At 34.4% G+C, this 21,947-nt stretch overlaps 2 protein-coding genes across 2 annotated transcripts; both read right to left on the reverse strand.

Moving 5' to 3' along the window:
- LOC109825708 (acyl-coenzyme A thioesterase 13-like) lies at positions 214-2,842 on the reverse strand. Its single transcript, XM_020392581.1, has 3 exons — positions 2,465-2,842; positions 1,671-1,814; positions 214-600 (listed from the first exon to the last, which is right to left on the reverse strand). The coding sequence occupies exons 1-3, from the start codon at positions 2,654-2,656 to the stop codon at positions 457-459; spliced, it is 480 nt and encodes a 159-aa protein (XP_020248170.1). The 5' UTR covers positions 2,657-2,842; the 3' UTR covers positions 214-456.
- LOC109825260 (acyl-coenzyme A thioesterase 13-like) lies at positions 8,955-19,546 on the reverse strand. Its single transcript, XM_020392076.1, has 3 exons — positions 19,229-19,546; positions 19,009-19,152; positions 8,955-9,261 (listed from the first exon to the last, which is right to left on the reverse strand). The coding sequence occupies exons 1-3, from the start codon at positions 19,406-19,408 to the stop codon at positions 9,118-9,120; spliced, it is 468 nt and encodes a 155-aa protein (XP_020247665.1). The 5' UTR covers positions 19,409-19,546; the 3' UTR covers positions 8,955-9,117.

Below are 21,947 nucleotides of genomic sequence, written 5' to 3' on the forward strand. Positions count from 1 at the left end.
ATCTGTGTTGTCAAATAATTTTTCAATCAATGTCAATCGAATAGGATTAACTAATACTAACACAAGCAAGTATTTGCAGATGGGAAACCTTGATAGGGTCAACGCGCTCGGATCTACCTTTTCTCTTGTTTTTATTCTTAAGCAAAATGGTTTTGAAAGGTAAATTGTATCCATTTTTTTTCTCTCATTTGGTATTGAAAATGAATAAATTAGGAGACATCAAGCGAGAAAGCTAGTACAATAGCGTGTGAATGATATTTTTACAATGTGATTTATTCCAAAGGATGAAGGGGAGAAAACGTAATTAGAAATATAGATCGAAGTGCAAATACAAACGAAAATACGAAATGGTAAGTGATCTATCTTAATTTAGAGCTCCACTCTAAAGGTCACTTCTATTATAATATTTATTTGTTTACTCAGCTATTAGTTGATCAGTGGTCTGTTGATCAGACTTCAAAGTTTACTGGATACGGCAAGATACTTGGCATGACGACCTTGAGCTATGAGCTTCCCGGTCTTCTTCTCTCTCAGCTCCACCATAGCAACTCCAACTCTCTTTCCCATTCGCAAAACCTTTGCTTCAATCTCAATCTCATCCTACATTGAAGAATCAGGACTAATCAGCCACCTAATTCAGCGGATGTAGTACTTACTATATCCTCATCCTCTAATATATATATATAGTTTGACACTATAATAGGAATACAACATGAATCTTACATAAAAAGTTATCGTTCATATCTGTCAAAATTGTATACGGATACAAATCAGAAATTGGGAAAACATTAGAAGATTGACATATCTTAGATCGCCAACATATCTAAAAAATTAAGGTTACATCTCTAGATAAACTACTATTATAACCACTGATCTATCGTTGAAATAATTTACCATCTGATCCTTTCTTAGATCCTGATCAACAGATCCTACTTAATTATATTCATATTAATTTGTATTAGATCCTACCAAATTATTATGTTTGTTCCATGCTCTAACGGATATAGATATTTATATTTAACACTTGTATATGCATCGTACATATCAGATAAGAATATCGATACGTCCGTGGATATCTCTATCCTTTTAATTGACATCCTAGGTCAAGACTAGAATAATAAGATTACTAAGCCAATATCAAGGCGAGATATTATCTTCCACAAGTTGTCTGCAGTTCATGCACCTTGAAGACAAGATGGCTAGACCCATTACCCTAAATATTAAGGCTTAATTAAATATGAAATGTTAGGTAACGCGCTGACCCAAAAATCTTGATATCTTGGTCAGTCAAGTTACCAATGCACGTATTAGCTCGCTCATCTATCCGTATATTTAAATCTGCATGTGCTTTCTCTATCAGATCATGAGTACCTACCTACCGTCTCGTTACAATTAACTAACACATTTTGAAGGTAGTTCATGTTATTTACCATTTGTATAAGCATTGTATATATAAGAAAGTCTTGGTTCCACCTAGCTTTTTCGCAGTTAACTCGTCCTATTTACTCTTTCAAGTTGCCACTCAAGAGTCTTTCTAGTAATCTTTGAACTCCTAAAGGAATTTTAAGTTAATATTTGTAATGGATCAATATTTTATTATCTATATTCATTGGGATTTTTTTATTCCCTCTTTTTTCTATCTTGGGGAATTGTATAAGGTGCAAACTTACATGAAGATAAGCTGGACGCAAATAAGAAACAGAGATCTCAATAGAAACCCCTGAGCTAGGAGAACCAGTACTAAAGAACACCGCAGATCCCACCAGGTCAACAAGCGAAGTTACCGCTCCGCTATGTAGAAAATTACCCAAATCCTGCCATCAAATTGCATTTATATTCACATGTTTAGATTTTTTTACAAAAATAAACAGTACTCTGAAATATGAAGCAAATGAACTGTAAATTTTTAGATCTCTTGCACGTTGGCAAAAGAAAACTAATGCCAATAAAGATGGCCGTGAGGATAAAAGTTAAAATAATAACTATGCTTTAAAAACAATAAGACATTCTCTCGCCCTCATCTTCTCAGTTGAGTAAGTATCGACGTTCCGGGGCATAAATGCACTTTTCGCTGATGCATTGGAATCAGGACTTTATGTTTATACAATTAATTAAAATTCAAAGAACAGAGATTTTTCCATAATGCTTTTGAAACCATAACTGCAAGAAACCAATTACGGTTTTTATGTCTAATTTTCTAATATCTATAAGAACGTATCAGCTACGTTTGTGCCTGATAAATTAAGGCGGAGGATGGCATCGGTGGTGGACATCTAGGGTATAGACTGAGATCTAGTACAGGACGATGAATAAAGAATCCTAAAGAAAGTGAAAGGAAAATATATAGAATGCTTGTAAATAGTTGGTCTTAAAATTAAGGAACAAATGTCCTATTGTTGTTGCCGTAATTATGAACGTATATATGAACTCCAGAAGTACAACGAGGAGATATATTTTAGCTTACGTTGATGAGGCGAGGAGGAACTTTCATTGAGCAAACCAATCTTCCACGCTGGACTAAATCAACATGGATTCCCTTAACGGTGAAGGCGTCGAAGAATTTACAAGCCAACGCCTCCTCCCATTGCTCCAGCTTCATCGCCTCGTCGTCGCCGTCTCCTCCCTGAAGCCACTTCTCGACTTCATTCAGATCCATCGTTACTCCTCTCTCTCTCTCCCTCCCTAATGCCCTTCGGTTCTCTGCGTGATGCGTGCATAAATAGGCAAAGGATCGCCAGCCTCGCGAAATGAAATCACTTGCGTAAAACTCTTAAAACTTCAAAGTAAGGCCTTGGGGTTTGTAATCCACATGGTGTTGCGTGTGCACATACAGGGGAAGGGGGACGAATCTCTGCCGTAGGGATCGAGCGTGGGATCTTGTCAACGCTGATCTGGCTTTATTCACCAGATAAAATGCTCTGTATACCTATCAAGAAATGAGAAAGTAGGTAGGTGGAAAAGCTAGTAAATCGAGAGATAGAACGTGGATTAGTGTAAAACAATGAAATTAGAAGATAAACGTTTTATTTGACTAGTCTCTAAATTATACATTGCGAGTGAATGTTGGCAACGTGGAAGAGGCCTTAAAAGCTTCAAGGAAGAAGAAACTTCAAGATGTAACTAGATACTTATCGCAACAGTAAAATTAAAATTGTATGTAAATGTAAAATCGTGTTTAATATTTCCAAAAAAAAATATTAAATAAATAAGTAAAATTAAAATTGCATCCAAGATGTCTAAGAACACTAAAAATTAGTAATAACACTTGAATTCATCCATTCGAAAGTAAAATCCCATCTAAATTTTCAACAGTAAAATGCACAAGTGTATTTTCATCAGGTACTATAGCCTTATAATATTATATTTTCATCTTTAGTCAGGAAAATTTTTCTAAATACAACACTGGTGACCATATGACGCAGCGCAAAAGTGATAACCTCGGAATCCACTAATGAGTGTTCTCTGAATCCACAAAGAACTATCTACGAATTCACGATGAACTTCGAATCCACAAAGAAAATATTAAAATAAAAATTTTATTGATGTAAAGTTATGCCTCTAGGGCTTACAATTCTCAGCTTAAATAGAAAATAAACAAGACACCTAGAAAGACTAGAATTACAAAGAAATAGAAAGTATCAAATTCTATCCTAAAAAGACTCCCTATAATAGAGGAAGAAAGTATCAAATTCTATCCTAAAAAGACTCCCTATAATAGAGGAAACAAATCATGAATCAAAATTGAATTTGTTTCCTAATCTAAAAAGACTCCCTATAATAGAGGAAACAAATCATGAATCAAAATTGAATTTGTTTCCTAATCTAATTTGATTCTAATATTGAATTTATTTCCTAATCTAATTTAACTCTAATAATGAATTTATTTCCTAATCTAAATAGACTCCAACTTTATTTCTAAAAATAAACTAAAAACTGATTATTTTTAGATTTCAACCAATACTGGGTATTGCTGATGAGATTTTAAAAATCTGACAATCTAGTTGGCTTCTTCTAGTCGAGATAGGCGATTTATATATATAATATGTCAGAATCCGCCTTCTAGGTTGGAAGATATGATTGTTTCTTTGAGAAAGTCAATAATACATATAAATCTGTATTTAGTTCGTGATTGTCCTAATCTTCCATGAAATTGTCTGTTAAACAACCTACATCAGTCTCTCCTTGTTGAAAGAAGCTCGACCTCGAGCTTATATTTGCTTGAATAGCAGCTTCATCGATAAATATCTTTCTTAGCATGCATCGATCAGCATCCGCCTTGTACTTCGCATTGATTTTCTCCATTTGTTCTTTTACCTTCTTGGTTTGGACTTCTTCTGAATCAAATTTGTGTATTATTCTTTCCGACATCATGTGTATTTTATTGGCGGCATGTGGATGTGCAATTGACTTGAAAAACTCCTCAAAATGTTCCATGTTGCTTCTCATATTCTAGTGCTGAAAGTATCATCAAAATCATCTTGAAATTATTCACAATCTTTGGTTCCAGAGAAGAAAATCCTGAGTCACACTCCATACACAATTCTTTCATCTCCTTTGTCTCTAGCCCTCCACCAAGAAATTTACACATATCATCAGTTGCCTCACTCTCTAATTTATCCTTCTCCTCCATCGGGATAACATCAATATATGCAATATCACTCTCAACCGATTTGAGAATATCATGCATATCATCCATCTTCACTATCATATCACCATAATGAATCTCATGCATAACGAGTGTTTTCACCTTAGGAGGAATTTCGGCATGGGTACGTTTTTTATTTCCAATTACAACTAAATCATAGACTGAAATTACCCTAAACGGGGGAGGGGGGTTGAATAGGGTAATTGCTAATCTAATACGATTACGATGCCGAATTAAAAACTTTACAATGCAATATCCTAACAATATGATATACAATGAGATATGCAAGGATAAGCAAAAGGCAATAGGCGATATAAACAATAATCACAAGATATAAATAGAAATAGTGTGCCAAAAACATAATCGCAAACAAACGATATGATCACGGAGTTCGGTCTAACACTCGACCTACGTCTCCGCTCCTCACCTCGAGGAGATCTACACTATCTCAAAAATACTACACAGTTTTCAAAGTTCACCACAAATTTTTACAATGCACACGTTGTGAATCCCACAAGCCACACTCCTCTAAGTGTTGGACTACCTGTGTTTGGAATTACAACTTCTCCCTAGGCATTACAACCAACTCACTCCTCTTAGTATTGACTTCGGTCTCTCTCCAACCACTTCTCTAAGTATTCTAGTGTATTATAACGTGTTACAACGATAAGTGCAAATAAAGAATTTGTTCTCCAATACAAATGAGAATAAAATGTAAGCTCTCTCAAAGAATCATTCTCACAACCTAAATATACTTAATGTGAAATACTAAATCTCAAGTGGTTGTGTGTGAAAACAATGAGTAAAATGAAAATTAAACTCAATTCAATCTAGCATAAAAACATGAGAACCAAAATATTAAATAGCTAGATGAAGAGATTAGAAAAATTTCTCTAAAACAAAGAGAGGTAGAGATTTGAAGATGAAATCCTTCTCTTTGTAAAAACTCCTTCAAACAAAGAAACATCCATGATTTTCTCTTAAAACCCTTTAAACAAACTTGCAAAACCTTTTTCTAAACTTCCATCATGAAACCAATGAGTTATGAGGGCTATATATACCCTCTTAAAAGAAAACAGCCAAAAACTAGTCGTTACAGTCATTTTACCATTGATCGGTCGACTGATGAAACATATCGGCCAACTGAATTGTTTGAAAAATAAAAGGCTGGAAAATCACTCTAGTCGGTCGACTACAAAATGATATCAGTTGACTAATAAGAGGTGATCGGTCGACTTATTATAAGAATCGGTCGACTTATAACCGATACACAGGTTAGCTAAAATTTTGAGAAGCTGATTTTCTAATTTCAATTTAATATAGCAAATCAACTCTAAAAATAGTAAAACTTTAGAAAACATTTATACACATGAAGATAAACATGTTAGAGAAGAAATTTCTGAAATATCACTTCGTATTTGTGAAAACTCACTGACTGAAAAATAGATATTCCAGTTTCTGAAATTTCTTGAAGAGTTAATTTTGTAAATTTGATTTAAAATAGTAAATCAACTCCAAAAATAATAAAACTTGGGAAAATATTTATATTAGAAAAAAGAATTTCTAAAATATCATTTCCTAAGAGTGAAAACTCACTGTTTTGGAAAACGGTCAAAAATGCGAAATCATGAAATGCTTGGTTTTGATGAAATCTTCTCAAACAAGTTTTGAGATTCTTTTTAATGGATTAATAGACTTTAGAAAGGATGTAAAATAGTATAATCAAGTCTTTAATCCGTAAACACATTATTTTTCCAAAAATAATAAATATGAAACAAATGTGTATGTTTGTAAGTATATCTCTGAGTTTCATATTTATATGACTAAAACTTGTCTTTGTGGATAAATCGAAATAATGTGTAAAGGCAACGAAAAACGATAAATCGAAATAATGTGTGGGTATGATTTGAGCTCTAAGTATACCACATAAAGTAAACACCTAACCTACAAACACTATACCCAAGACAAATGAACTTCGTTAAGCTTGATCTGGGAAGAGGGATGAAGCGCGACATTGGATCTTTGACTTGAATGCGTAAAGGACTTCAATCCAAATTCCTTCCAACCTCCAATGGATATTATAGTGTAGGTGCAAGTCCAACCAAGCTCTAACTGGAGGATCTTTGTGGAGAATACCTAACAAACAAAATGCAAACACTCGACAAACGATGTTAGGAATTATTTGTTAATCATCAAAATCAGATTAGACAATACGCTCATAAACATGAGACCTAACATAGATCTCTTCAAATTGTTTCATATTTTCTGCTAAAGCCTCGTTGTTTGTCACCAAAGGTTTCTTCTTCTCAGTAGCTTTTATCTTAGATGGCTCCTTTTTCTGTAAGAGGCATAAGTACAATTCTGCGTCCATCCTTCTTAAAGATATAAACATTGTCTCTGCTTTTATAGATAGCTCCAATATCGAATTATCATGGCCTACCTAAAAGCATATGACAAGTATCCATCTTGACCACATCACACAACACATCATCAACATAGCTGTGACCAATAGAAAAAGGTACCCGACACATCTCATCGTTTTGCACATCATTGACCTTGCGAATCCAGTCGATCTTGTAGAGAGGTGGGTGTTTCTCTATCTTCAAACCTAACTTATTCATCATATGCCAAGAGACAAGATTCTTTATATTGTGACTGTCAATAATAACATCACAAACTTTCTGCATCACAGTGCATCTCGTGAGGAAGATATTGTGCTTTGGATGTTGTTCTTCTTTCTTTATTGCTTCTTTAGTACTCTTCCCAACTCCAAGGTCTTTCTTTGGGTCATTGTCGCTGTTGAATTCATCCTGTAGAGTCGAATCATGTCGCTGGCGACCATCAACGTAATTTTGAACTCCTACCGTGTTCAGACACCCTCCTACCGACGCAAGTCGCTCTATGGCAGTCTTCGTCTGATTAACATCGATCTTTAACTCATCGAACTTAGTTCAAGACATAGGGGCTTCATCACCTGTCATCGGATCGGAGGAATAAAGCTCTGATACCAATTGACGCAGCGCGGAAGTGATAACCTCAGAATCCACCGAGGGATATTCTCTAAATCCACAAAGTACGATCTCCGAATTCACGAAGAAAATATTAATATAGAAATTTTATTGATGTAAAACTATGCCTTTAGAGCTTACAGTTCTCAGCTTAAATAGAAAATAAATAAGACTCCTAGTAAGACTAGAATTACAAAGAAATAGAAAGTATCAAATTCTATCCTAAAAAGACTCCATATAATAGAGGAAACAAATCATGAATCAAAATTAAATTTGTTTCCTAATCTAATTTGACTCTAATATTGAATTTGTTTCCTAATCTAATTTGACTTTAATATTGAATTTATTTCCTAATCTAAATAGACTCCAACTTAATTACTAAAAATAAATTGAAAAATGTTTATTTTTGGATTTTAACCAAAACTGTGTATTACTCATAAGATTTTAAAAGCTGACAATCTAGTTGGCTTCGTCTCGTCGAGATAGGCGGTTTACATATATAACGTGTCAAAATTCGCCTTCTAGGTTGGATAATATGATTGTTTTTTTGCTGAAGTCAATAATACGTATAAATATGTATTTAGCTCGTGATTGTCTAAATCCTCCATGAAATTGTCTGTTAAACATCCTACATCAACAAATTAGTTTGTGAGTGTAGGTTATGGTTTTGACTTGACTAATTTGTAGGCGAAGGTTAATAGTTTTTGACGTGGAACTTATAGACTTGATGCATCCCGTTCTCATAGCTAATCAACTACGTTCTTCTCTCCTCAGGTTTTCACTCGGACTACAAACTCCATGTTATTTTTAGAACGGAGAGAGACAAAAGAATAGGATCATTCCCCTGAAATGCTATCAAAATTAAAAAGATCAAAGAACCCCGCACTTTCATTTCTGGTAATACAAATAGAAACTGACGTTCTAGATGAGTTATCGCTGTCTAAGAAAACTCTCCCATCTCCAAATATCCGTTCTGCCCCCCAATTCAAACGAACCTGATCTACTTCTTACATCGCCTCGTCACCAGCTAATTGAACTAAAATGTCAAACCAAATAGCCCGTTTGTTCGTTACCCAACTTGGACGCACTCTTTAACAAGATAACAAGATTTACTCCTTTGTGTATTCTGAGAGTTTATGGGAGGCTCAATTCAACATGGAGGAAATATTTTACATCCAAAAGCCAAGGTGATTACATCAACAAAAGACTTGGATTAGCATATGGCAGAAATCAAAGAAAGGTTTACTTTACTTGGCATTCTTCAAGTGTAGTACGAACTCTAGCTCAGAAATGTCCTGTACTTCATCAAACATAAACTTCCTTTTCTTCGTAACCATTTACCTTCTGAAAGCAACAATAATACAACACAAACAATTGTACAACAAGGTTCTTATTTTCTAATGGAGTTTAATCTGTGAAAACAATAACCATGGTTCCATAATACAAAGCATATGAAAGGCATAATTATAGTTTGCTAGATGCACCAAGATACTTTGTATAACGGGCCTGAGCTATAATTTTTCCGCCGTTTTTCTTCCTTAACTCTACAGTAGCAACTCCTACTGATCTTCCAGCTCGTAGAACTTTGGCTTCAATCTCAATTTCCTCCTGGATGATATTAACCACAGAGTAATATAATAAACTTCCCTTAGGAAGCATATAATGCAAAATGATAACAAAAGTTCTCAATATAAAAGAGACAGAAAACCAGCCTCATGGGTTATTGAAGGACAAAAATTACCTAGGAGCCTAAGGTGATAAAAATAAGGATTCCATATAAAAGAGACAGAGAAACCATCCTCCTGGGTTATTGAAGGACTAAAATTATCTAGGGGTCTAAGGCGGTAAAACAAGGATTCCATCTTCAAAAGAAAAGTGCATGTTAATTTTCAAACAGTGAAACAAATGCTGTCAAACTATTTTTAGCCTGCTTAGTTAACAACAGTCAAAATTTCTGAAACAATAGGACAAGAAATAATGATCAAGACTAACTTAAAGCTAGGCAGAGAGAGACCTGTCATTACGTGGAAACCTATAGGTAAATAAATACAAAACTCAATTCAATCAAAAATTCTTGAACAAGAAAGAACCAGGGTTTTTCACTCTTAACCAGAAGATGAATAAGTGCAACTATCAACCCTAATAGAGAATAAAATTACCAGAGGTGAGCCTCCTCAATTAAACCTATGAGCTCACCCACCACAAGCAAGCGCATTTCACCCATGGATGGTCCCAAGTTTTGCCAAATGAAAGAAATTTTATGGAGCTCCTCTTCTCATTTCTCTAATACCATACGCAAGCTCTACAAACATTGTAATAACATTGTAATAGTAGCCAGCAGATATATCCTCCATAGATTGCCCCAAGTTATGACAAGTGAAATGAGATGGCGAGGTAGCAAAATTTAAATAAAAAAATTATGACAAGTGAAAGAAATTTTGTGAAGCTCCCTCCTTCCTCCTCGTATCTTTAACAATATTCTACATGGTATTTACCGCTATTGATGAGTAATGGAAAAATAGCGATCTGTTTAGACTGATGTATAAAAATAAAAATATATATATAAAAATTGCACTCTTCATTTAAAAAATAAGATAGAAATGTCCGGCTTTACACCAGAGCACTTCACATACTGGCAAACTCATATGTCTAATACTAGCTGCAATCGACATGCAAATTTCACACAAGCATTCTTCTCTTTCCTTAAATAAAAAAAGAAAATCTTATTTATAGAAAAACTAGGATTACAAAAAAAACCTAACTAAAGTAGAGATAACATCAAATAACATCCTAACTAAAAGAATATAACATTAGATAAGATCTTAACTAGAGGAAAGGATAAAATTAAATAAAATCATAACTAACTTATCTAATCCTAATTGAACTAAATCTGATTGAAGCTTCATGAAATTTTCGTTTATTTTTTTCAGAGTCAGATCTAAAGCAATCCTGTATCAAATACTCTCTGCCAAAAAATACAAACTTCAACAAAGTTCTAGCTAAAGCCTCTAATCTCAACTAGTTGTCAACTTATAACCAGCTCAAAGAGATTAAAACATTGAGTTATATTAGTTGGTCAAACCCACCTCTACTAAGAATTTCCTCTCAAACTAGAGAAATTTTCGTTTATTTTTTTCAGTGTCAGATCTAAAGCAATCCTGTATCAAATACTCTCTGCCAAAAAATACAAACTTCAACAAAGTTCTAGCTAAAGCCTCTAATCTCAACTAGTTGTCAGCTTATAACCAGCTCAAAGAGATTAAAACATTGAGTTATATTAGTTGGTCAAACCCACCTCTACTAAGAAATTCCTCTCAAACTAGAGAAATTTTCGTTTATTTTTTTCAGTGTCAGATCTAAAGCAATACTGTATCAAATACTCTGCCAAAAAATACAAACTTCAACAAAGTTCTAGCTAAAGCCTCTAATCTCAACTAGTTGTTAGCTTATAACCAGCTCAAAGAGATTAAGGGTGTGTTTGGATTTCAATGGGGTTAAGGGAAGTTAAGGGAAACTAGGTGAGAGAAGGGAAGGAAAGGGAAGGAAGTTCTCTTCCCCTTGGTTACACCCCAATTTGGGGGGTAACAAATTTTATACTATTAAGGGGTGAACCAAGGGGAACTAGGGTGAATAACTTCACCTCCTAAATGTTCCCAAACAAGGTGAATGGTTCCCCTAACTTCCCTTCTCTCTTATTCCCCTCAATCCAAACAAGCCCTAAAACATTGAGTTATATTAGTTGGTCAAACCCACCTCTACTAAGAATTTCCTCTCAAACTAGAGAGATCCCAATCAAGGATAGAACCAGCGTGCGCTGCTTTATATCCCTCGAGCATCATTCCCAGGAATCTTAAACATTACACCATGTAATAATGAGAGAGCAAGATAAAATCCCATTAATAAAAACATCTGTACATCCCATCATTGATCAAGCAAAATGTAATTAGCTAAAGGGATCAAGTAATATATAACTCGCTTCAGAAGGTCCCTTCATTTCCTATATCCATAACTCTTGGTGGCCTCTATATCAATATACTAAAAACAAACTCCAATTTACACATGGAGCACACTTGAGTTCTCGCCCTTTCACTAAGGGCCGGTTTGGTTCGCCCAAAGACAACAGAAAGCTATGGAAAACCCTCTGTAACACATCCACCCAGGAAACTGATCTCCTAAAAAGTTTTCTAAAACTTTGTTTCCCAGGACAAAATTATAGCAAATAGGTTTCTTAAAACCTTAAACAATGCCGGCATTTCCAAGAAACCAAATTCTGAGCTTTTTGCTTGGAATTCATTGGAAACTTTATTTCCTGCTTCCATTCCCCCTTTTTGTTTTTCCTATCTTTTGTTTTCTTGAAAATTTCATAGTTGAAATTGGATATTCATTTGTATACTCTATTTCTTCCGTAAAGTCCAATTGGAAATGCTTCATGTGTGGGTTGATTGCCAATTACGTGCTTACAGGTATACCCTTAATTAATTGTCAATATATGCAATTGAAACTCCATGTTTGATTATGTTGGAGTCAGTGTCTTAAATGTCGACCGTCATGTCGGACATGTCGGATTTTTGGGCCAACCGACAAGATATGGAGCTTTTCAATGTGTATTGTATTTTCAGAGTTCATGTCGAATATATCGAGAGACATGTCGGCCATGTCGGCCGATTTTTCAGTCTAAAAAAGTAACTGGTTTTTATGTTTATATAGGTTTGGGTTTAAATTCTTAATTGTTTTTATATTGCTTTCAAAGACAAAACCCGATCAGTTAGAGGAAATGGAAACAAAAGATCAAAGTCATTTCCGTCACTCATCTTCTCTCTCCTTCGACATCTCATCGATCTCTTCTCCGATTTGATCTTTCGATATCAATATCGGGCGATCTTCTTACTCCTTAACCGATGACATAAGACTTTCCTTTTCTCACCTCTTTCCTTCAACATCAATCTTAGACATCATAAATTATGTATTTTTTATATGTTTAGATAATATAATTTATTAAGTATGTTTAGATTTTATTTATGATATTTATATTACACATGCACACCATGATATTTTTTCATGTCCCCCAACATATCTCTGATTTTCGTTATCCAGCATGAATTTTAGCCGTCCGACATGAACCTAATATCCGACATTTAAAACCTTGGTTGAAATAGTCATTCCTCGAATTGTGACATCTTAGTTTTGAGTAAATATCAATTGTTTAATTGCAAGTCTTGTCTTTGTTTAACACTCTATATTCATGGATATTAGCCTTTATGCGAGGAAACTTGTCGATGGGTGTTTATTTGCACATTTCCTAATATGTGAGGAAACTTGCCAGTGAGACATTACACTTTACGCAAGGAAACTTGTCGTTGGGTGTTTTATAAAGCATGCATGTGACCATTGATGAATCTTGTGGTTAAGAGGATTTGAATCCTAAATATTAGAGTTTGATTCTTTATTGACAATATCTACAATTCATTTCGATTAGCAGCATTGTCAATTCCTTTTTGTTCTATAGTCGTACCATGGATATTATTGTGGTTGCCTACTAAGCCATTTGCTCAATCCTATTTGTTTCTGCACCCGTTCGCAAGAAGCGAACATGTCAAAGGCATGGGGATTGCAAAGCCCGAAGAAGTTTAGCTGAAATGCGCAAGCAAGAAGTATATAGCTAGTTCTTTCATTTTATAGTATTGTTGTGATGTAATATGTTATAAATAATGATGATTTACATTATGTTCTTGAACACTATAGTGCTATGTTCCCTTATGCCCTTTTTTGGATTTACGATAATTCTGTGGACTCTGCTGTCAGCCCTATAGCTCTGGGAGTTGTGTATTATTATTGTCATATTTCGTACTGTTGCTTTAAACAAGAGTGTATATAAGAATTAAGCAAGTCAACCCTCCCTCTAATGCCTTGGTCATGCCTAATTTTTTATATCTTCCTGGCCCCACCTCGGTATCAAATTTTGGGGCCATTACAACATTAATAAGTTTAAAATTTTCATTAATTTAGAGTTAAGAGAAGGGGAGTTGAGTGGTCATTGCAAATTTGCCATAATTGTCAATTACGTTGATAATATAGTGGGGCATATAAAGCTTTAAGGTTGGTGCCAGAATGCCTCTCATTTTCTTAACCCACTACACCATTAATACCATTAATATAATTGTCAGTAATTATGACCAATCAGCTCCCCCCTCTCACAACTTCAAATTAATGAAAATTTTAAATTTACAAATACTCAGTGATCGTATAAAGCTTGCTTTTTGGCAGAATTTGATACACAAGGATAAGTAATTTTCTTGGTTGTAAGTAGTGCTTGTTTTACCTTTTTTATTACTTTTTATGTATATATTAGAGTAGCCATTACAATTAATATTGATTGTATTAAGTAATAATTTCTAACTCTTTTTTGCTTCTCTTTTATGCAGTGCTTCGAAGTTTAGGGAATTGAGGTTAGTGGGAAAATCCTCTACCAATATGTGACGCTTTCTTCTCCAATTAAACTTGCTATTCTTTGTTTTTAACTATACCTATACTCTCGAGGTATGTTACTTTCTATTTGCCCTTTTCCCTTTTGCTATTCTAATAATGATGAGGAAGAGAGCATATAAGGAAGATCTTATTGTCTATGGCAGTGTTATCAACGCGCGAGGTACAATGGGACAAAAAAGTCTCTTTACGAGCACATACAAAAGGTGCAATGCAATGTGTGCATCCTAGTAAAGCGAGGAGTACACTGTAGACATAATTTTTAAGAGAGATAATCAAGCATGAAAGAAGAAGTTTATTAATTTTTCTTAAAAAATGTGTCAAAATAAGTAATATCTAATACAAATCACAAAATAAAGTCTTAATTCCTAATACTAACACATCCAACATAATAGCGAAGTTCATACCTTTTCAAATCAAAAGTCAAATCAAGGCTAATAACGAAGAAAAACTAAATAGTAAACAAGAATTAGTTAGGGTCCTCAAGGTAGCTACTGAAAAGGTTTAAGGGGTTTACATTCCTTATTAGGAAGGGGGTTAACGGGTATAAAGACCCAATTAAATGTTAAAGAACAAAAATATATGAGATTATGTCTTGTGTACACACTGCAAGAGGCGCAGCCACGCAGGGTACTTGCAAGGTGCAAAAGGCACTGCCACATTAGACGTGGTACACTTCACCACTACCTCGCATCATAGGGCGCATAAGGCATATGCCTTTGATAACATTGGTTTTGGGTTTATTTTGATAACTTGTTCTACTAGAGTTTTCATCCATTGTTTATGTTGGGATTTTCTCAGCATCTTATCTTAATTTTAAACCTCTTTTGCTTCTTTTCGATGTAGAAGTTGGAGGTTTAGGAATTTGAGGTTGGTAAGAGGACACATCTATCTATACACAACACTTCCTTTTCTAGTAAACCTCACTAATATTTTTCTTTTTAAAAATACCTATACTTTCGAAATAAATTAATTCCTATTTGCCTCTTTCCCGTTTGCTATTTTGGTAATGAAGAGAGCATATGAGCAAGAAAATTCTCGCATTACATGTTGAAATTCAAAGACTTGAAAGTAATATGCAGAAATAAAAGAATAACTACTTACAATCAAGAAAATCAGCATCAAAATTCAGTAGAAACGCAAGTTTTATACATACCACTAAGTATTTATAAGTTCAAAATTTTCATTAATTTAGAGTTGAGAAAAGGGAGAGTTGATTAGCCATTGCAATGAGAACAACTATGTTGATGATATTGTGGGTTAAGAGAGATGAGGAGCATCGGATTGTGAGGGGAGAGAACTGATTGGGCTAGCACTACGAGGGGAGAGTTGATCGGTTTCAGAGAGAGTGAGAGAGAAGACATGGTTTTTTCTACAAAGAAAGACATTACAGAAGGGGGATTTCATGAGGTTGTGTGTGTGTGAGAGAGAGAGAGAGAGAGAAAAAGGATTTAGATCTCTAGCTTCTTAAAGTGAGCATTTAATAAAGAGGAATAGCCCAAATTATTTGGCCATTATAGACATAAAACATCCTCCTGGAGTTAGAAAGCTCAAGTCGAGCGCTAAAAAGGTATAAATACTACATTTATCGCTAAAAGAGTATTTTAACCAAGGAAACAAAAAATCAAGAATTTCTTTGAAGTGAATCTTGAAGAGCATCAATGTTTATCTTGTAAGCGAAGTTGTGAATATTATGATATACAAGTTGATCTAGTGATAATTCTACTTTATATGTATGCTACGATGAGGATCATATGCAAAACCCCAAAAAGTGCATATAAAAAATCAAAGTCCAGGTAGAACATAATACTAATTATGACGTAGCACAGAAACATCTACCATGAGAGTATGACATGTTGGACTAATGTTGAAAATGGTTCAATCATTATGTGTATCACTGTATCCTTGTCAGAATTTGTATTGTGCCAGTGTCTCATGCCGTGTCCATGCAACATAATTGTTTAATTACAAACTGAATGCCAAAGAAGACAGGAAAACCTCTACTTATTTACTCCTAGTGCGCACCAGTACTCTAGTATTATGGTACTATTTTCCAATCCATCATTATCACAACCAACTACTATTTAGTAAAATGCACTTTGGTTACAAACAATACTTTCAGTCGTGCCAATATCTCTTAGTAAAATGCAATATCTTTTCAGAACTGGGTTTCTGATTCTTAAATAAAAGAAAACCATTACACCTCCAGGTGTACTACATTTTTGAATGCATAACTAATTTCCTCTAAAACTCGTTTCCTTCAAACAATCATCTAAATAAAATTTCCTCTGCAACACCCACTGACAGTTCTTCCCAGAATGCATATATATCTATAACCTTCATTCACCTAATTGCCCACAAATTGCATTCCCATACAATATGTTTTACAATATAGCTTCAGTTACTTCTAGAAGAATACTGAAATATTCATGCTCTCAGATGGCATGATCTACTGCTCCTCCAGAACTAAATTATGAACTCATTATAAATTATAATCAATCTGAACTCTTAACTCTTAACTTCCTAATCAAATAGAATACGTTGCAAAGTTACCAAACCACTATGAGAAAATCTTTAAAAACGAGCCTCCATAAATTAGTTAGTGACTGAGGCCCCCATCATAATTGATCATTCATCCCCATGTTTTACCAGTTTTCCCCAGCCTCAAGAAAAGTAACTGTTGCCCAATGTCTCATCACAACCAACAAGTTGCATCAACAAAACAGAAAGTTAACTCTTGTTCAGCCATTTTCAAAAGTTCCAATCTACATTTAGCTCAGAATGGCGCTGCATGGTTAGCAGAAATTTATCAGTTTACATTCTCTATCTCCTTTCAACAAGTTTGTATTTTGGAGCATTACCAATAGCAACTTGAAGAATATTACATGACATCATTTCTTCAGTGCATCTCTATAAAAACAATTCAATTGTTGGCATATTCTCTATTCTTGAGAAACCCTCTGCATACAAGAACATTGATCCACAACTAGTTTAGCAATGGCCTTCATCAGAGGCTGATTCAAAACAATTGCCCCACTCATCTGACATGCAGGAACACTTTGAATATACAAAGTACTCTTGATGAGAGACAAATATTTCTCAACATTTCTCTTATTCAACAGTCCTTGCCTTCTTATATGATGGGACTTTGTAACCTTTAGGTGATCTATGATGTGGCTTTGTAACCTTTATGTGCTACTGCTCTATTGGAGTACTTAGCAAGTTAAAGGGGATTCTACTACCACATAAACCTCTCATCACCGAAATGACACGAGCCATTATTCCAGAAAAGACAGAACTAAACTTAGCCATTCAAAACCAGAAATAGAAACAAGGAAACTTGGAGGGTAAAACAAGACATCTTTTTATACCAAGTTAATCAACATGAGAATAGTTTAAGGGGCTTGTTTGGTTGGCTTAAAAAACAAGGAAATCAAAGAAAAAGAAACATATTTCCTATAATAGGTTATTTTCTTGTGTTTGGTTCACTTCTTAAAAAGTAAGAAAGGAGATGAGATGAGATGAGTTGTCACCATATTATTGGATGATGTGGGTGAATTTTTAAGAAACAAATTTCATAACTTGTTTTGAGGTTGTTTTGTTGGCTAAATAAATAAGAAAATCAATTATAAGAAATTTATTTTCTATAATAGGTTCTTTTCTTGTGTTTGGTTAATTTTTAAAACTAAGAAAAGAGATGATATGAGATGAGTTTTCATTATATTATTGGATGATGTGACCCATATTTAGGGAAGCCCATTTCATGATTTTTTTTTTTTTTTTTTTTTTGGGGGAAATGGATGGAAATCAAATTTTAATGAGATGGATGGAAATCAAATTTTTTTTTTGAGGAAATGGATGGAAATCAAATTTTAATGAGATGAGATGAGTTGTTATCATATTATTGGATGATGTGACCCATTTCTTGTGTTTGGTTCATTCTTAAAAGTAAGAAAGGAGATGAGATGAGATGAGTTGTCACCATATTATTGAATGATATGAGTGATTTTTAAGGATGGAAATGGATGGAAATCAACTTTTAATGGTTTCGGGGTCCTATTTACTTTTCTTTGATTTAAAGAAACCAACCAAACAGCCCCTTAGAATATGAAATATTAAAGTTATGGAAACTCTTATTAGCGGACTAAGACTACCATATATATAATTATAAACTTAAAAGCTTACATAAAATTACCGCTTTTTACAAAAAATGACAAATTAACAAAAATAGATATTGTCCAATAGCTAAATTACACAATATAGAAGTCCAATGCTTCAATCATATTAGAATAGAAGATCATCAAGATCATGGCAATATTCACGATAGGCAAGAAGATCATGTTGACATCCACAATACACAAGAAGATCATTGCAACATTCCTAGTTGACAAGAAGATCATGACAATATTCGACATGTGTTGCAAAATCAAGGCCCGGACCACAGATAGCATTTTCCTTTTGTACAAATTCCATATCTTTTTATTATCAATGATACTTTTCCTTTTATAGCTATATGTAATAGGAAATATAATTCATGATTGTTGTGATTACCCATGACTGATGGAAATCAATTTTGGTAGGTTTATTTTTCAAGTTTGTATTAATGTTAATGAATAAGTAGATATCTTCTGCCGGAATAAAAAAAACTCAAGGTGTTGACACAATTATTCTTTCGCCTTCATCAGTTTATTCTTTAGAATCACATTACTAAATAATAACATATGTAGTCTAAAGCTTTAAAAAAACTCATATCAGGAAGCTCACAAGAACAATTTGCACTAGAACAGCAAAATTAAAACTGACCCATGAATTATAACCCAAGAATTACCAGCTACACGTCCTCAGAACTGAAAAATATACCAGCATACTTACATTGGCAAAGGCTGCATCCAAGTAAGCAACGCTGATCTCCAAGGGCGAGCCTTTGGTCTGCGCCCCCGCAGTGAAGAAAGCAGCGGACCCCACCAGATCGATCAGAGACGCGGTGGCCCCACCGTGAAGAAACGCGCCGCCGTTCTAGACGACGAAAATGAAATCAAATTAAATCGAAGAAAATCCGAGAAATTGAGGGGGAAATGGTGAAGATGATTACGAGAAGACGAGGGGGGACTGTGAGAGTGCAGAGGAGGCGGTTGGGTTCGATTCGATCGATTCTGAGGCCTTGAAGGATGAAGGAGTCGTAGAACTTAGAGGGGAGAGATTCCAGGGTTTGGGTTGAGGCGATCTCTTCGCCTGCTGATTCTAGGGATTTCTTCACTTTTTCCAAGTTCATTTTGGTCCGTCTTTTTCATTCGCTCTTCTCATTCACTCCTTTTATTTGTTGAAAACTCCGCCGATGCTGTTTGTCAGCAATGCGTGTTCATTTACTCTTTTTATTTGTTGGAAACTCCCACAATGTTGTTTGTGAGTGATGTCTGCTCCAAGTCAGGATAAAACAGAAAGATTGTATTAAGTAGTCGATGGCCAACATAAAATATAGTCGGATCCATATAAAAAATGAATCTTATTATATATTCGTTGGGACGTCCTCACCGTAACGTGTTGCATCAATCTCACCCCGATACAATAATAAGTAAGCAAGGATGGTTTGGTAGAGCATCCCTAGGAAGCGACGCATTACATCGATGTCACTCCGGTATTATGACAAATAAGTAAGGATGTTCTAAGAATCTACAATCCTCTAATAGGGTACTTAGTAGTATTAGGCATTGACTAGAACGGTCTAAGAAGGAAAATAGTAGGAGATTTTTACAAGAAAATAGAATTAGGTTAGCTACTTGGAAAATAGGTACACTTACAGGAAAGACAATAGAATTAGTGGATGTCATGATTAGAAGAAAAAATATAATTTGTTTATAAGAAACCAAATGGACAGATGAAAAATCTAGAGAAATTAAAACGATCGGATATAATCTTTGGTACACAGGTAAAGAGAAGAATGGGAATGGAGTGGTAGTTCTTGTAGATAATATAATAAAAAAGAAAGTGTTGTAGATGTAAGAAGAGTTGGAGATAGAACAATACTAATAAAAGTTGTCTTAGGTATAGAGGTTATTAATATTATTAGTACATACGCACCACAAATATGCTAGCCCGAGAGTACTAAAAGGGAATTTTGGGATAGATTAGTTGAATTAGTTCAATGAATCCTATTTGAAGAGAAATTATTTATAGGAGGGGGTCTTAGTGGGCATGTTGGTAAGGATAATAACGAATATGAGATGATACATGGAGGTTTCGGGTATGGAGATAAGAACGATATGGGTAAATCAATTCTAGAGTTTGTAATACTATATGATTTGATAATAGAAAATACACTTTTTAGAAAAATGGATGAACACTTAATAACTTTTAAAAGTGGTTTTAATAATAGTCAAATATACTTTTTTCTTACTAGAATGGTGAATAGGTTAATACGCAAGGATTGTAAGGTTATATCAGGAGAGAGTTTAAGTACATAACATAGATTGATGGTCTTAGACATATCTATTAAAAAGTGGAGTAGAAAAACTAACATGAACAAAAGACTAAGAACTAAATGATAGAATTTAAAAGGAGAGAATTTAATACATTTTAAAGATAAGATAATGAAAGAAGATATATGGAATATAGATAATGAGACTAATATTATGTGGAATAGCATGTCTTCTTGTATGAGGAAAGTGGCTAAAGATATACTAGGAGAATTTAAAGGTTATAGATTAGACGGTAAGGAGAGTTGGTGGTGGAGTGAGAGTGTACAAAAGCTTTAGAGAGAGAAAAAAAACTTTATATAAAGAGTGGCAAAAGTGTAGGAGTAGGGAAAACTTAGAAAAATATAAACTAGTAAGGAAGGAAGTTAGTGAGAATAAATACAGGGCTTGTGAAATTTTTTATAAGAAGTTAGAATCTAAGGAGGAAGAGAAAGACATATATATGCTTGCTAAGATTAATGAAATGAAGAGTAGAGATTTGGGTAATATTAGGTGTATTAAAAAGTAAGGATCAAATAGTTTTAGTGACCGACGGGGAAATAAAAGAGAGGTGGATGAGTTCAATTATTTAATAATAACCAAACAAGTACGCAAAATAGAGATTTTGACCATATAGCGAAAGATAGGAACTATAGATATTTGTTTGGGGAGAAAGTTGATGTCTTCATTGATGTAGTCATTACAACTTCAGTCGTTACAATAACAACAAAAAAGGATAGTCTTTTTATAAGACTCTTACACAATGAAAACGAAAAAAATACAACTCTCGTCTAAACAAACGCAACGAACGTTTATCCTCCACTACTTGCGTGGGATCTTGGCCTGTGACGGGAATGTTGATATCCGTGGACTACCAAATGATCAGATCAGATCCGGAGCTTTGTTGATTCGCGAAGGAATCAAAAAACCGAAGCAATTATCTCGGCAACAGCGAGATAACCACTCTTCTCGAGATTACCGCAACGGGGCAATTGTAAAACCCCGTATTTTTTTTTTTTACTATGAAGATATGTGAATTATTGGTGATAAATAATTTTATTGTGGTAAATGGCTTGAGGTCATGGATATACTGGATAACAAGTTATTAGAGATGTATGAGTGTATTTTTATAGAGTTTTGTACATTGGTTTTGGCAAATAAGCAAAACATGCATGAATCTGGAAAATGTCTGCTCAGTCGACTTATGAGTCGACCTATGAGTCGACTGACGGGCTGATTTTTAGTTTTTCTTTTAGTTTACGGGTTTTTTCGGTTTTGTTTCGGGTTTGACCGCTCATATATAATTTCTTTTACCCGAAACCAACCCCAAAACCCATCAGATCTCACAAAACCCAAAAC

The sequence above is a fragment of the Asparagus officinalis genome, chromosome 10 (genome assembly GCF_001876935.1).
Source record: "Asparagus officinalis chromosome 10, Aspof.V1, whole genome shotgun sequence".
Classification (NCBI taxonomy): domain Eukaryota; kingdom Viridiplantae; phylum Streptophyta; class Magnoliopsida; order Asparagales; family Asparagaceae; genus Asparagus; species Asparagus officinalis.

Excerpts from the sequence above, each read along its gene's own strand:
- LOC109825708 (XM_020392581.1), bottom strand. The coding sequence starts at position 2,656 with ATGGATCTGAATGAAGTCGAGAAGTGGCTTCAGGGAGGAGACGGCGAC. Across the intron at positions 1,815-2,464 it reads TTCCTCCTCGCCTCATCAAC|GATTTGGGTAATTTTCTACA; the intron begins GTAAGCTAAAAT and ends ATTTGATGGCAG. Across the intron at positions 601-1,670 it reads TGCGTCCAGCTTATCTTCAT|GATGAGATTGAGATTGAAGC; the intron begins GTAAGTTTGCAC and ends TCTTCAATGTAG.
- LOC109825260 (XM_020392076.1), bottom strand. The coding sequence starts at position 19,408 with ATGAACTTGGAAAAAGTGAAGAAATCCCTAGAATCAGCAGGCGAAGAG. Across the intron at positions 19,153-19,228 it reads CAGTCCCCCCTCGTCTTCTC|AACGGCGGCGCGTTTCTTCA; the intron begins GTAATCATCTTC and ends TTCGTCGTCTAG. Across the intron at positions 9,262-19,008 it reads TGGATGCAGCCTTTGCCAAT|GAGGAAATTGAGATTGAAGC; the intron begins GTAAGTATGCTG and ends AATATCATCCAG.